This window comes from Sardina pilchardus, chromosome 8 (genome assembly GCF_963854185.1).
Source record: "Sardina pilchardus chromosome 8, fSarPil1.1, whole genome shotgun sequence".
Lineage (NCBI taxonomy): Eukaryota > Metazoa > Chordata > Actinopteri > Clupeiformes > Clupeidae > Sardina > Sardina pilchardus.
The window spans coordinates 14,331,904-14,345,708 of record NC_085001.1 but is presented as its reverse complement, the minus strand read 5'-3'; the positions used below and the strand labels follow the sequence as shown (position 1 = coordinate 14,345,708).

The window sequence follows — 13,805 nt, the reverse complement described above, 5'->3', positions numbered from 1 at the left end:
AAACACTTTTAATCTGACCCCTATCAGTTATTTTCTCTGTGTGTCTGTGAAGATGCTGTCATCTTCTCTGTTTTAATTGAATGCTTTTTGCACATGTAGCTGGCTATTAACTGAGCAATTGTCTACAGGTGGGGCCAATGAGTTAATTGGGCTACACCCATTTTGGTGCTCTTTAGGGACCAGGGGCCGGTTTCCCGAAGCCTTCTTAACGCTACGTAGTTCGTAACCTCTATCTTAAGCTCTACCTTAAGTACCTCACGCATTTCCCGAAACCTTCTTTGCTACGAATGTCTTTCGCACGTCGTTCGTTGGTAAGAGTGGTCTGGAGCACTCTCAGACCTCTCTTAGCTGCACCTTAGCAATGTTTCGACTCGCGACGCTAGTCGCCGCCACTGTACCCTACAGCAATTTCCGTTACGCATGCAACTCATATGATACAAAATCACTATTTTGGTTCGCCAATGATTTTATGTAAGTATGCTAATTTAGAAAATAGTTTCTGGAAATGTTTTCATGCAAATATGAAACGTGCACGCATTTGAAAATAGTTAAAAGCGCTTTATTCTTTGCTTCCCCCCACCGTCCTACAATGTTTAGGCCTAATGTGCGGGCTTGCTGTCATGTTTAATGTTAACCAAAGGCACACAATACTGAATGAGGATGTTGGTCAATCAGCTGTGATTAAAAAAAGTCTACATAGCCTATTTCAACTAGAAAAGCACAAACCTCCCCCAAGCAAACACATGTAGCCTACGCCTCCTGCATCCAGACGGTGATACGAATCACTCACAAAATTAAATAGTTTCTTCCTTGGGTCATTTCAGATCTTCCCTGGAAATTTAATCGAAATCCATCTTTAACTTTTAGAGTTAGCCTATCTTGCAAACAAACGGACAAACAAACAAACTAGAAAAGCACTCACAGAGCGCAGACTTCTGCTTTCAAACATGAAGCGTTCGAATCTTTTTATCCATGCAGCAGACAAACTAACAGACCAACAAACAAACCCAGATGAAAACATAACCTACTTACCTACGTAGATCATTTAATTTCTACACTACGTTATTTATCATTGTGTGCTAATAAGTTCATCCACGTTGAAGTTGCGTGAATGGTGTGGGGGCGATAGGCTATTATAAGCAATGGTTTTGGTGCAAAGAACGCTTTCATAAGTCTGTCAAGCCTCCGCGTGAAATAAAAAATCGATTTCTGAGCAATCGATGTCACCTAATTCAGCACCTTCATGGTGGACAGTGCCTTATACGTCGGACGTAAGGAGCTTTTCGTAAGAAGACTCCCAAGTGATAGTTCGGGAACCACGACTAGAAAGGTAAACAACTTTGGTAAGTTATACCTTTGGAGTCTTCGTAGCTCGCTAAGAGTGAACGTTATCGGGAAACCGGCCCCAGGTTGTTGGTTTTGAGAGACGCTCGGATTGATATGCAAGTTACTGTGTTGTCCTTTTTAAAACAGTTTGATAAACTAATGAAAGAAGATGTTTTTGACTGTTTTATCTTTTAAAAAAACAAGATGATGGACTCCTTTTTCAGTGTCCCTTATTGCGCTTCTTTTTTCGAGTAGCCTACATTTTTTTTTTTATTTTTTTTTTTTAGATAGGGCCTACATTTTCAAATTCATATTTTACTTTAGATCTAAAATATCACAACAGTTCAATGTACATTTTGTGTAGAATAGATGCTGTCTTGAATTGTTTACAAAGGGGCTTTGGAGGCCTCTATGTAATCTGTTGCTTACAGATGCTGACAATCTGTCAAACAGAGGAAACGCAGTAGACACACAATGGCAAACATACATTTTTATTTCTGCAAAAGCAGGCAGGGCAATCAGACTGAATTTACATTTACAGATGATTATATTTAGGTCATAAGGTCATTTAGATTATATTTAATATTTTTATCATTTTTTTCTTGGTCTACATAAATGGGATAAAATAAAATATACATGCTCAACACTTTTTGTACAAGAAAGTGTGTGGGTGCAAAGGGTGACTGTCATTCTATCAATGAGCGTTATATACACAACTGACCCTTCCTTTCTGCCTTCCTCAATGTATTTGCTTCCCAAAGCTGAGACACTAATGTCTCCTGCTGCAGCAGGGAGCTAATTGTCAACTGAGAATATTCACAACAGCTTCACTAGCTGCGTTTCCATTACCCATTAAATTGCGCAAATTAAGAGTTGCGAAAAGAAATGTGCTTAATGGAAACACACACATTTCGAAAAAACTCACATGTTTCGATAAAAAGTTTTTGCGCTCGGGTGAGGTGGTATTTCGAGCGTATCGAAATTTGTATATTTCGCAAAACTGCAATGGAAACACTTTTTTCGCATCTGACGAGTCACGTGATCCAACAAACGGATGTTAGGAGGAACGAAACCGACGAAGAAGACTGCCGACAGGAAGTGGCACCGGGAGAATAATGTAAAACAATATTTTTTTTTTTCATTAAAAGTGGCTCGTGTCATTCTAAAATGTTGAATCCACAGCTGTGAACTTGCCGACAACACTTTCTCAAAAACGCTGCATAGGCTACGCAACCGCTCAACTAGTTTTGTTTACCCATAGCAACAACGTTGCTATGCTTTGCTGGTTTAACGTGATGAGAACGGTGCTGAAAGAAATCTAGATTCTAGTTTTAGAAACTAATCAACTGGGCTGATCTACGAAATATTCCACTGACATGGCTGTGACATGATTTAAGCATAGGCCTACTACAACAAACTCCTGTGAAATATGTCATTTTTAATTTTATGTTTCTGCCCCACCAAAACGTAGGCCTCCTCCGCTGATAATCAGCGTGCCGTGGTGGCAATTTGAATGCATTTAGTGTAGCAGGCTAAATCCCTATGGCTAAATCTGGGTAATGTTGATAACCACCATGTCTCCTAATGACTTACAGCACGCGAGAATACACGAGATTTTAATTTAGTTAGCCGAATGTAATGGAAACACCGCAATTGCGAAAATTGTGATATTCGACATTAAGACAATATCGACAAAGTTTTTGCGCATATTTGTAATGGAAACGCAGCTAGTGATGAGCCATTATTTAGCGAAAACCCAGGGTAGAGTGTGTGAGTAAATGTGGTCTGGATTCTGTGCAGGAGGGTCATTGTATCAGAGATGCTATAAAAGGCCAGAGTTCCTGCCCTGTGATCCACATACACTCCTATTCTGGAGCAGGGCACTAGAAAGAGTTCAGTACTTTGACTACTGTGCCAGAATGAGGAGCTACAGTAGGAGAGTCTCAGCCTCCAGGACTGATAGTTACAACCAAACGCATTCCCGCTAAACCCTCTTTTCCTGTTGATGCTTTCATATGAGACTGCTATATTCAATTCACCACTCCACTCAACCTCCCAGTAGCAGCGTCCAGACACACCCTCTCTACACAGCACCTGACGCTCCGTATCAAATCTCTCTGGATGATCAGGATATGACTGGAAATTAGCTCTGCCTTCCACCTTCCTGTTCCCCTCAGACAGCTGGAGATTTATGTGTGCTGTGTTTGGATCCAGTGTGAAGTGACAGGAGTCTGATGGAATAGAGGACAACACGAGAGTTTCTTAATCAACACTTCAATAAGCTGATCAAATACCTGTTACTGCTGTAAATAGAGATGGCTACGAGCTACGGTGGGATGGTGCGAAGACACAAGTTCAAGACGCAATCACAAGCCTACACTGTAAAAAATAAATGTGATATGTCAGGATTTTACTGTGATTTTTTACAGATTTTGTCTGGAATAAATTATTTTTGGAAATGCCATTTATTTTACAAAAATAGACTGTGATTTCACATGTCAAATTTGAAACAACAAGAAATCACTGTAACAGTGAAAAACACTATATTCATGTTCTTTTACAAAAAAAACCATCAGAAATGCATATATTTCTAATTGAAAAACGTTAAAAAAAATCTTTCGTAATTTCATATGGTTTGAAACATTGAAACTATGTTGAAGCCTAATGTTTAAGTGATATTGAAAGTGTCCCCTCTGTTTTACGTTGAATCAGCATTAGATTTTCAACTATACTGACACATGTGATCTTGTGAAGTGCTGTCCCAATCTCAAATACCTATCTGAGCCCATAGACCTCTGAAGTTCGCCTTAATAGGATCCAATGCTGCCAAATTTGCCCATATTTGGAGTTCCGGGTGTTAATTGAAGCCAACTGCCTATAGACCTCTGAAGTTCGCCTACAAAAAGGATCCAAAGCTGCCATCTTTGCCCATATAAGGAGATCCGGGAGTTAATTGAAGCTAACTGCCTATGGCAAGTTGCATTGTAAGTTAGCTTTGGGGTAGCAAAGATCAAAGTGTGCCGTCTTCACCTGCCGAAGATCACAGTATCCACTAGAAGGCAGTGGACAAAACTGTGTAGTGAAAAACGTCTGCATTTCAAATGTCATCATCCCCGCGAGAGTTTAACAGGTGCGACTATTGAAAATCCCCATGTTATTTTCCCATAGAAAAAATCTCAAGATACCGGATCTCCTTATTTGGGCAAAGATGGTGGCTTTTTTGTAGGCGAACTTCAGAGGTCTATAGCAAGTTGCATAGACCTCTGAAGTTCGCCTACAAAAAGGATCCAAAGCTGCCATCTTTGCCCATATAAGGAGATCCGGGAGTTAATTGAAGCTAACTGCCTATGGCAAGTTGCATGGTAAGTTAGCTCTGGGGTAGCAAAGATCAAAGTGTGCCGTCTTCACCTACCGAAGATCACAGTATCCACTAGACGGCAGTGGACAAAACTGTGTAGTGAAAAACGTCTGCATTTCCAATGTCATCATCCCCGCCAGAGTTCAACAGGTGCGATAATTGAAAATCCCCATGTTATTTTCCCATAGAAAAAATCTGATACCGGATCTCCTTATTTGGGCAAAGATGGTGGCTTTTTTGTAGGCGAACTTCAGAGGTCTATGAGGCCTCACACACTTAGCACCTGAGATCAATTAAGTCTTTAGTCCTTAGGGCTCACATTGGCTGAATCCCAGTAGCCTACAGCAGTTAGGGATTATGGGTAAGTGTTAGTTTCTTGTTTATAATGTTTAATTTTTCCTCATTACTCTTTATTGTGGCTTTTTGGGATGTGCACTGTATGTCATAGAACAACTGATTGAACATTCCACAGAAAATGACTGTGTAAGGGATTTGTCAGGATAACCACTATAGAGAGGACCATGACTAAAATACATGGACATTTTGGAGTATATGTATGTTTCTTCTTGGGTGCAATGCAAAATTGAATACTTTTTCAATAGCATTCCTCTACCCCCTTGGCAGTGTCACAAAGTTGGGCACTCAATGCTTACTTGCATTATGTGTCTTCAGAGGCACTGCTGGAGAAACCCGGGCCCTACAATAATGTTAGTATTATTGCGGAAGGGTTTCTAACATATGGTGTTATTGGGGAGGGAGCTCTAAATATGCATTTGATGGGATTAAATGGAGAAAAAAAAATTAACAGTAAATTATTGCAATAGTAAACCCAATATCATGTTTTTCCACATTTTTGCGACATGTTTTGAAAGATGAATCACATTATTTTGTGTGTCATATACTGTTATATCACATAAAATATAAATTATAATACAACCAATATCCATGAAAACCAACTAATAACAGCACATTTCTGTAAATGTAAGCATTATTATCCGTAATACAACATTTATTAACCATATTTGTAGGTAATTTCATTGTTTTGAAATGTGAAAATGTTTCTAATTAAACATTAAAAACATGAAAATGAGGCAAAATCCTTTTAAAATTACAACTACAAACTGTATGTTAATCATGGAAAATAACCGTATTTTTACGAGAAAGTAATTTTCTGTTACTTCACAGTATTTTTTTGGTACCGCACAGTATTTTTTTGGCGCCCCAGCTGCCGGAAATTTACTGTTTTTTTAAGAGGGTTTTTTTTACAGTGTAGCAGAGTGTGGAATGTGGATTCCAGTAACCTAATAATGTAATAACCTCCAGTTGATGAAATAATTCTTCGGTACAGAGATTATTACATTATTGAGAAATGCACTTCACATTATCACATTATTGGGGGTTATCAGGTTTTATTACATGTTTGAGTCATGAGGTTTATTATTATTATTATTATTATTATTATTATTATTATATTATTGGGAGTTATTACATTATTGGGAAATTATTACATTATGAGATTCCACAAGGCCCAACATCTGTTACTGCTCTACAAACATGACTGTAATAGAGTTAAATGAGGCTGTCAAAACTCACATTGTAGGAATTCCTCTCTGGTTGCAGGTTCCGCAGGCGAGAGAGTCTGGACTTTAGACACTATTAAAATAGAAACATCATATTACAAACAACATTTACTTAAAAATTTACTTTTTACTATTAACATGTTTTATTATTATTATTTGTCCATATATTTATACTATAACTGTTATACTACATGCTTACATTTTTTATTGTCCATATTTATTACTGGTCACTAGACTTTAACCTTGCACTGTTGGACTTATTTGCACTGCCGCCTTAACACACACCTCATACTGGATCACAGTACCAATCCTCAATACATTCATGTGCATCTTTATCTTTATTAGTATATTTTACTGTTCTTTTTCTTCTTCTTCTTTGATTTGGTTTTATCATCCTGCTTACATTGTAGTGTGTGTTGTGTGTGGTGTCTTAAAGGGATATTCCGCCATTTTTGGAAATACGCTCATTTTCCACCTCCCCTCGAGCAAAACAATCGATATTTACCTTGTTCCCGTTCATCCAGCCATTCTGTGAGTCTGGCGATAGAACTTTTAGCTTCAGCCTAGCATAGATCATTGAATCGGATTAGACCATTAGCTTCTCGCCTGCTAGCTTCATGTTTAAAAGTGACTAAGATTTCTGGTAATTTTCCCATTTAAAACGTGTCTCCTCTCAAGTTAGAAAGTGCAATAAGACCAACTGAAAATGAAACCTGGCGTTTTTCTAGGCTGATTTGACATGGAACTACACTCTCATCTGGCGTAATAATCAAGGCAACTTGCAAACGTACTGAAGGCGCAGTGATATCGTACGCAGCATCTGAAAATAGTCCCCATAGACAACAAGCAGTAGTAGTGCCAGTAGGTTGCAAGTTGCCTTGATTATTACGCCAGATGAGAGTGTAGTTCCATGTCAAATCAGCCTAGAAAAACACCAGGTTTCATTTTCAGTTGGTCTTATTGCACTTTCTAACTTGAGAGGAGACACGTTTTAAATGGGAAAATTATCAGAAATCTTAGTCACTTTTAAACATGAAGCTAGCAGGCGAGAAGCTAATGGTCTAATCCGATTCAATGATCTATGCTAGGCTGGAGCTAAAAGTTGTATCGCCAGACTCACAGAATGGCTGGATGAACGGGAACAAGGTAAATATCGATTGTTTTGCTCGAGGGGAGGTGGAAAATGAGCGTATTTCCAAAAATGGCGGAATATCCCTTTAAGCTATGGGGACCTTGAATTTCCCCTTGGGGATCTATCTATCTAAATAGGTAGTGTTAATGTCTGCATTGTATCTACCTAACCTTCATTTTTTATATCAGTAAAACTGTTATAACTGTGTGTGTGTGTGTGTGTGTGTGTGTGTGTGTGTGTGTGTGTGTGTGTGTGTGTGTGTGTGTGTGTGTGTGTGTGTGTGTGTGTGTGTGTGTGTGTGTGTGATGTGTCCAACCTGTGGCAGATATCTTTATGACTTCCTCTTTGCAGAAATCCTCCAGCCGCCCCTTTAGCAAAGTGACAGATTTCTTCACAGTCTCAAAAGAAGGGATTTGGTTAACATAGATGATGGAAACATCTGTAGTCTCAGGTGTGTTGCTCACTGACTGAAAAGTCTAAATACAGAAGAGATAGATACAGCATATAGATAGATAGATAGATAGATAGATAGATAGACCCGTTTAAATCAACAATCTGTATTTCATGATATGTGAATACTGTACCATTGATCTGGAATATGTTTTGTTAACTTTCACAAGAAGTTTCAATCATTATTGTACACGAGACCAGTTCGATATTAGGGATGGGTTTTAGAGACCATTATGTATCATGGCATTTCATGGTATTTTTTTTTATACCAACACAGTATAGATGACAAAATAGCAGTCACCATTTTACATGATCTTTATTAAGCATAGACTTGAGAGTTAATTAAATCTAACAATTGTGGGGTTTTTTAGTATTCCAAAAGCATTCTTTACATCAGATACTTAACCAGCATAGTCTGTTGAGTGCTGCGTGAGGTAATTAATGCAATTAGCCCATCCTGTCCCCTCATAACCTATCATTTGTTACCTTAAGGAAATGGATGTGGTCCTCTGTGTGTGAAAGCTGCTCCAGCTCAGCATCTCTCCTTTTCAGGTTAACAATCTCCTGCTCCAGTTGCTTCATGAGTCCTTCAGCCCAACTCACCTCAGCTTTCTCCTGATCTCTGATCAGCTCTTTCACCTCAGAGCGTCTTGTCTCAATGGAGTGGATCATCTCAGTGAAGATTCTCTCATTATCCTCAACTACTGTCTGTGCAGAACTCTGTTAGGAGACATACATCACATGGTATCTAAAGCAGGCCTCATTCAACTCTTCCACAAAGTCTATTATTACTAGTGTGGCTTAGAGGAACTGGGAAGATCACCTCTCCGGCTAACTGAGAGATTAAGTCCCTAAATGAACCCTGAAATGGCTCCTCAAGCAGTTAGCTGCTGTCTTCTCTTGTGGGCAGTACTCACCTTGAGACTCTCCACAGCCTTCCTCAGCTTCTGTAGCTTCTTCTCTCTCTCCAGTATTCTCTGCTGAATTTTCTTTTGAGTCTCTCCCAAATGTGTCTGTGTTGAATAAATACATCATATACTACTGTTAGGACACTCCATTACTAGGCCTGTTAGACAATTCCTCAAGTACAAACTGCAAAGGGTGAGCTCAGCTCAGCTCAGCAACATATGGCTGTGTTGAATTGCAACTTCATTCGAGAAGTGATTTTATAGTTGTTCACTCTCTAGTTAGCTGACTCTAATGGAACTCGAGGCAATCAGACTCACACTAGGATATGTTGGAAAGAGACCTCATCGGAGCCGTCACTGTAATAATCATATTTCTGCATAGGCTTATAATATTCCATTACGACACCCACTTATGAGCAAACAAGGCATTATGTAGCCTACTACGGTCATACTACTCTTCCTTTCTTGTAATACCCATGACATGTAGGGCCTACATCTCGCTCTTTTTCAACACTATGGCTATGCCAACATAATAGCCTAAATTGTTGGCAGCAGTATGTTTCCCCTTGGCAAAACTCTTTCTACATCTTTGTGCTAAGTTTATTTTATTCATATCATACCTAGCTTAATGCTCATCACACATAATCGATGACAACTGGATGTGAATACCTCTTTTTTTGTTTTCTCCTCCTTAAACACCTGAGAGGTGTTGTATGAAATCCGAGTCATATCTTTGACACCTCTGGCCTATATATGTCTATGGGTCTATAACATGCTTCATTCCAGTTGTAGGCTACAAAATAGCCCATGTTGTAGGCTACCACAGGCCTTACCTGTTTCTCCTTCCTCCCTACAGAGGCTGACACAGTGTCATGGCCTTTGTGTGCATCCATCAGACAGAACAAACAAACGCAAGTTTGTTCTCTGCGACAGAACACCTCCAGAGGCTTCTCATGACGGGAGCAGATCCTCTCCTGTAGCTGGACTGTGGCATCAACCATCATATGTTTTCGTCCAGGATTAAGTTCATTGTGAGATTTGTAATGATTTTCACAGTAACATAACAGACAATCCAAACAGGACTTCACAGCTTTGAGTTTTCTCCCAGTGCAGACGTCACAATGTACATCTCCAACTCCAGCAAATTCAACAGGAGCAGAAGCAACAGTTTGGATTCTGGTCCTCCTGATCTGCTCCACAAGCTCAGCAAAAACATGATTTTTGTTTAAAACAGGTCTAGGATTAAACGCCTGTCTGCACTGGGGGCAGCTGTAGACTCCCTTCGGCTCTTCCTGATGCCAGCAGCCCTTTATGCACCCCATGCAGTAACTGTGTCCACAAGGAATAGTCACTGGAGCTTTCAGCAGATCCAAACAAATAGGGCATGTAAAAAGATCTTGGTTACATGACATCGCCTCTGCCATTCTTCTTGAGTAGACTACACACACTACACACGAAGCTACAAGACAACCAGTTGCCAGGTCACGCGAGGAAAAATGGCATATCTCTGAAAACAAGCCCTAAAGAAAAAGTTATCATCCCCTCCCCGAACTCCTGACGTTAAATTTCTGGGGGCGGTCATGTTCGAGGAGCCCAGCGTTGAGTGCCTCTCATTTGGACTTTTACATCTTCCCTCGCTCTTCGGGCCTCGATCCTCACTGATCTAGAATGATGCGGCGGCAACAATGTCTATCCAGTGTTACTGTAGTTATAGTTATTTATTTTAGGTCTACGGTTATAAATCAGTGAGAACGACCCTCAAGGATCGAGCATCGAGGAGAGATGTGGAGAGGCACCCGTAGAGTCTACGCAGAGGCATGGTTTAAGTGCCCTCCGTGTACGGCGCTGTGTGGATATGCAGACACTTCAAATACGAAGAAAGCCCATAAGAAGCGGCCACATAAAAAAAACGCAACTCGCAACTTCTCAAAGAAACAAGCACGAGTCGCTTAGATGTACCGCAAAGCGGTACAAAATATGACCGCCACTCAGTCCTACACATTCTCTCCACAAAGGTAAATATTCCTTGTCAATGTTGTTTCCATCTCCTACTCCATCCCCTACTAGTGTGCATGTGCACTTGCTTTTGTGTGTGCTTCTGTCTCTGAATTTTTGCTTAAATAGGGCTCGGGAACAAGCCTTGCATTCTAGGCATAGCCGCCATATTGGTAGCGCACCGAGCGTAATGTCCATTCATTCAGATGCAGAAGACAAGAAGCAGAAATGTAGTATTAGCGATTCTTTTCCTCTTGCGATCATGGGTGGTGCTGTTACACCCCACTACACAGCAACATCCCAGCTAACAATTTCTGGTTAGGAGAACGTTTTTAGAACGTTTTTTTCCTGGTTAGGAAAACGTTGCCTGAAAGTTGCGAAAGTTGCCACAAGGTTCCCCAGGAAAGTTTTCTTGACGAAAATACTACGTTTTTTTCTGGTTGTTTATTTTGGTTAGCAGAACGTTCTCCTACCCTTTAGGGAACTTTACTATATTTGGTTGCATTAACGTTCCCCTAACCTCCCAGCAACAAAGTGTAAAGGGGGAAAAAATATGTAGAATTATCGTGACATTCTTGCAAGGCTCGCTGCACACTCGCCGTCTGCGACGACAGCCTATCTGTAACCTGGGAGAGCGAACATCTTTGATGGCTAAGGCAATGACTTATATGTGAAACTTCACTTACCATTAGCTGCTTGCTGAACTGCGACGAATACGACCCGTTAACATGTGCAAGTGTCAGCTAAGTATTTAAATGCGGTTAGGTCTAATACTTTCTTGTCTACGGTGTCTTTTCCTATAATAAACGATTAGTCAGATCAAAACATAAGCAGAGCAGGCGCTAGCCTAACACACTGTTTCAACATTCAAAACTGGCTGTTTTTATTGCATCGTATGCCATTAAAAGTCCTCGGTTCAGAATTATGATGGATTTTGGTTTATTTTGTTTTAAATTGGGACTGGGAATTGTGGGATAGGCTGAGTGAACAGCACAGTAACATAGGCTATAACTTGGACTACGTGTTAATATAAAACAATTCTCCCCCGGGAACATTGTGCTGTTTAAGATGCAGTCTCAACGTTTGAGAAATAATTCATTGGAGTCCTCATCATCATATTTTCAGAACAAATAAAGCTTTAAAAACATGAATGCATTTCAGGTGCCACTCTAATCGATTATGGATTAAACCAAAACTATTCGTCAGATTAGTTAGCATGAAATCGTTGTGTGCCTGCCTGGGACTATGGCTAGCTAGCTCTTCCACCCGGTTTACCCTGTACAGTGTTTTTTAAAAGCCTGTTGGACTTAATGGAACAAGTGCATGGAGAACGATGTGAAGAATGTGATCGATACCATACAGCCAGCCTACGTGAGTAACTTTATCTCTGTGTTATCCAAATGTCTTAAAGTTAGCGAGGTTGAGTCTGCTAAAACACCAACACCCCAGAACTCACGGAGATGAAAGTTTCTCAACCTACAGTAGCTTCTCGCGCTGGTCCCTTTAGCTGACGGGCTGGCTTCGGTCGGCCGAATATCAATCCAACAGAGGGGGGAAGAATAGAATAGGGCTATATGTCGATTTTGCAACAAATTATTCCGACTTTGCAGTGTGGCTGCTGGCCGTGTTCAATTGGAAACTCATAGAAACTCTGGGGCGATTTTCATCAATCAACCCCACGCACATAACCAGAGAATACCGTTATGGTTATACAAATAAGATACCTAAAAACAACTAAGTAGCAACGTTGTGTGAAAAGAGAAATGCAACCAGAATATAACGTTTTTTTCTTTAGTTGTAATAACGTTCGGGAAACTTTGATAACCTGGAGCTAACGTTCTCTCCAGGGTATTAGAAGGTTACTGATAAACTAACCACAGGAGAACCAGCGGCTAACGTTATTTGCTTGCTGGGATTCAACCAGAATATAACGTTTTTTTCTTTAGTTGTAAAAACGTTAGGGGAACGTTATTTGTTTTGACAACCTGGAGATAACGTTCTCTAAACGTTATTAGTAGGTTGCTGAAAAACGAACCATAGGGGAACCAAAAGCTAACGTTAGTGAAAGTTAGCAGAACGTTAATTGTTTGCTGGGATACGACCAAGAAGGCAAAAACGAAGTAACAGGAACACACTAATATAGGCGGGAGTAAATCCATAGTAATCCATAGTAAACAAGCTGCCAATATGGCTGCGCCCGCGAAGTTTTCACGTCATGATCCCGAGCCCTATTATTGTAGGCCTGTGGGGTCCCCCACGAACCAAATAACACCTTCCTGATATTCACAGAAAACTGTGTCAGGCCACCCACAGGCCACGAAGCCAGTTAGTGTAGGCCTACAGTAACATCAATGAATGGAATTCCTCGAAACTTGTTGTGCTTTCAATAAGTATTGTCATTGTAACAAGTAGGCCTACAACGAAATTACAGCACCAGCCTGTCCAACATTTACAGGGGGGGAACATAATAGGAAGGTGGGCAGAGGAAGAAAAAAAGCATAACATGAGGAGAGGGAGGAGAAAAAAGGCAACCCTCATACGATGCTCCTGTGGAGAGTAAAGTGTGGGAGCAGGAAAAACACCTCAGCATAAGCACATAATCATCACACATTACAACATGAGAGCACACAACTTACAACTGGGGGAGGATGGGGGGGTGGAGGTTGCCCAGCGCAGGTAGCAGCCATCTGGTCCTGCAGCCATAATTCGGCGCTGGTCACAGACCTGCTGACAGGCCGGGGGCATGAAGCGGTGAAGGCGTGGGATGGGGATGAGATGAAATGCATATCAGTATAAGTGTAGGCCTACGTGTATGAATAGGCCTGAGGAGTTGCTTAGCCCCACATCCCAATCTAGGCGCTTCAGTCCGAAAGTGGGAAGCAATAACATAGCATGTTGCCATGGAGACAACCTTGGTCAGGTCCAGGGCAGAGTCAACATTCCTGGGGGGGGGGGGAGGGATAACAAGAGCGTCTCACTGCAGTGATCTCCAGGGGAGTTGCTCCAATAGCGGCCTTGGTCAAGGCCAGTGCTGGTATGGGGGTGCCAAAAGCAGA

General features: G+C 40.8%; 1 protein-coding gene across 1 annotated transcript; it reads right to left on the bottom strand.

Annotated features, from left to right (window-relative positions):
• Nucleotides 1-1,751: 1,751 nt before the first annotated feature.
• On the bottom strand, nt 1,752-10,224 carry LOC134089439 (tripartite motif-containing protein 16-like). Its single transcript, XM_062543881.1, has 7 exons — nt 9,588-10,224; nt 8,764-8,859; nt 8,333-8,566; nt 7,713-7,872; nt 6,278-6,337; nt 3,066-3,557; nt 1,752-1,768 (listed from the first exon to the last, which is right to left on the bottom strand). The coding sequence occupies exons 1-7, from the start codon at nt 10,176-10,178 to the stop codon at nt 1,752-1,754; spliced, it is 1,650 nt and encodes a 549-aa protein (XP_062399865.1). The 5' UTR covers nt 10,179-10,224.
• Nucleotides 10,225-13,805: the final 3,581 nt, after the last annotated feature.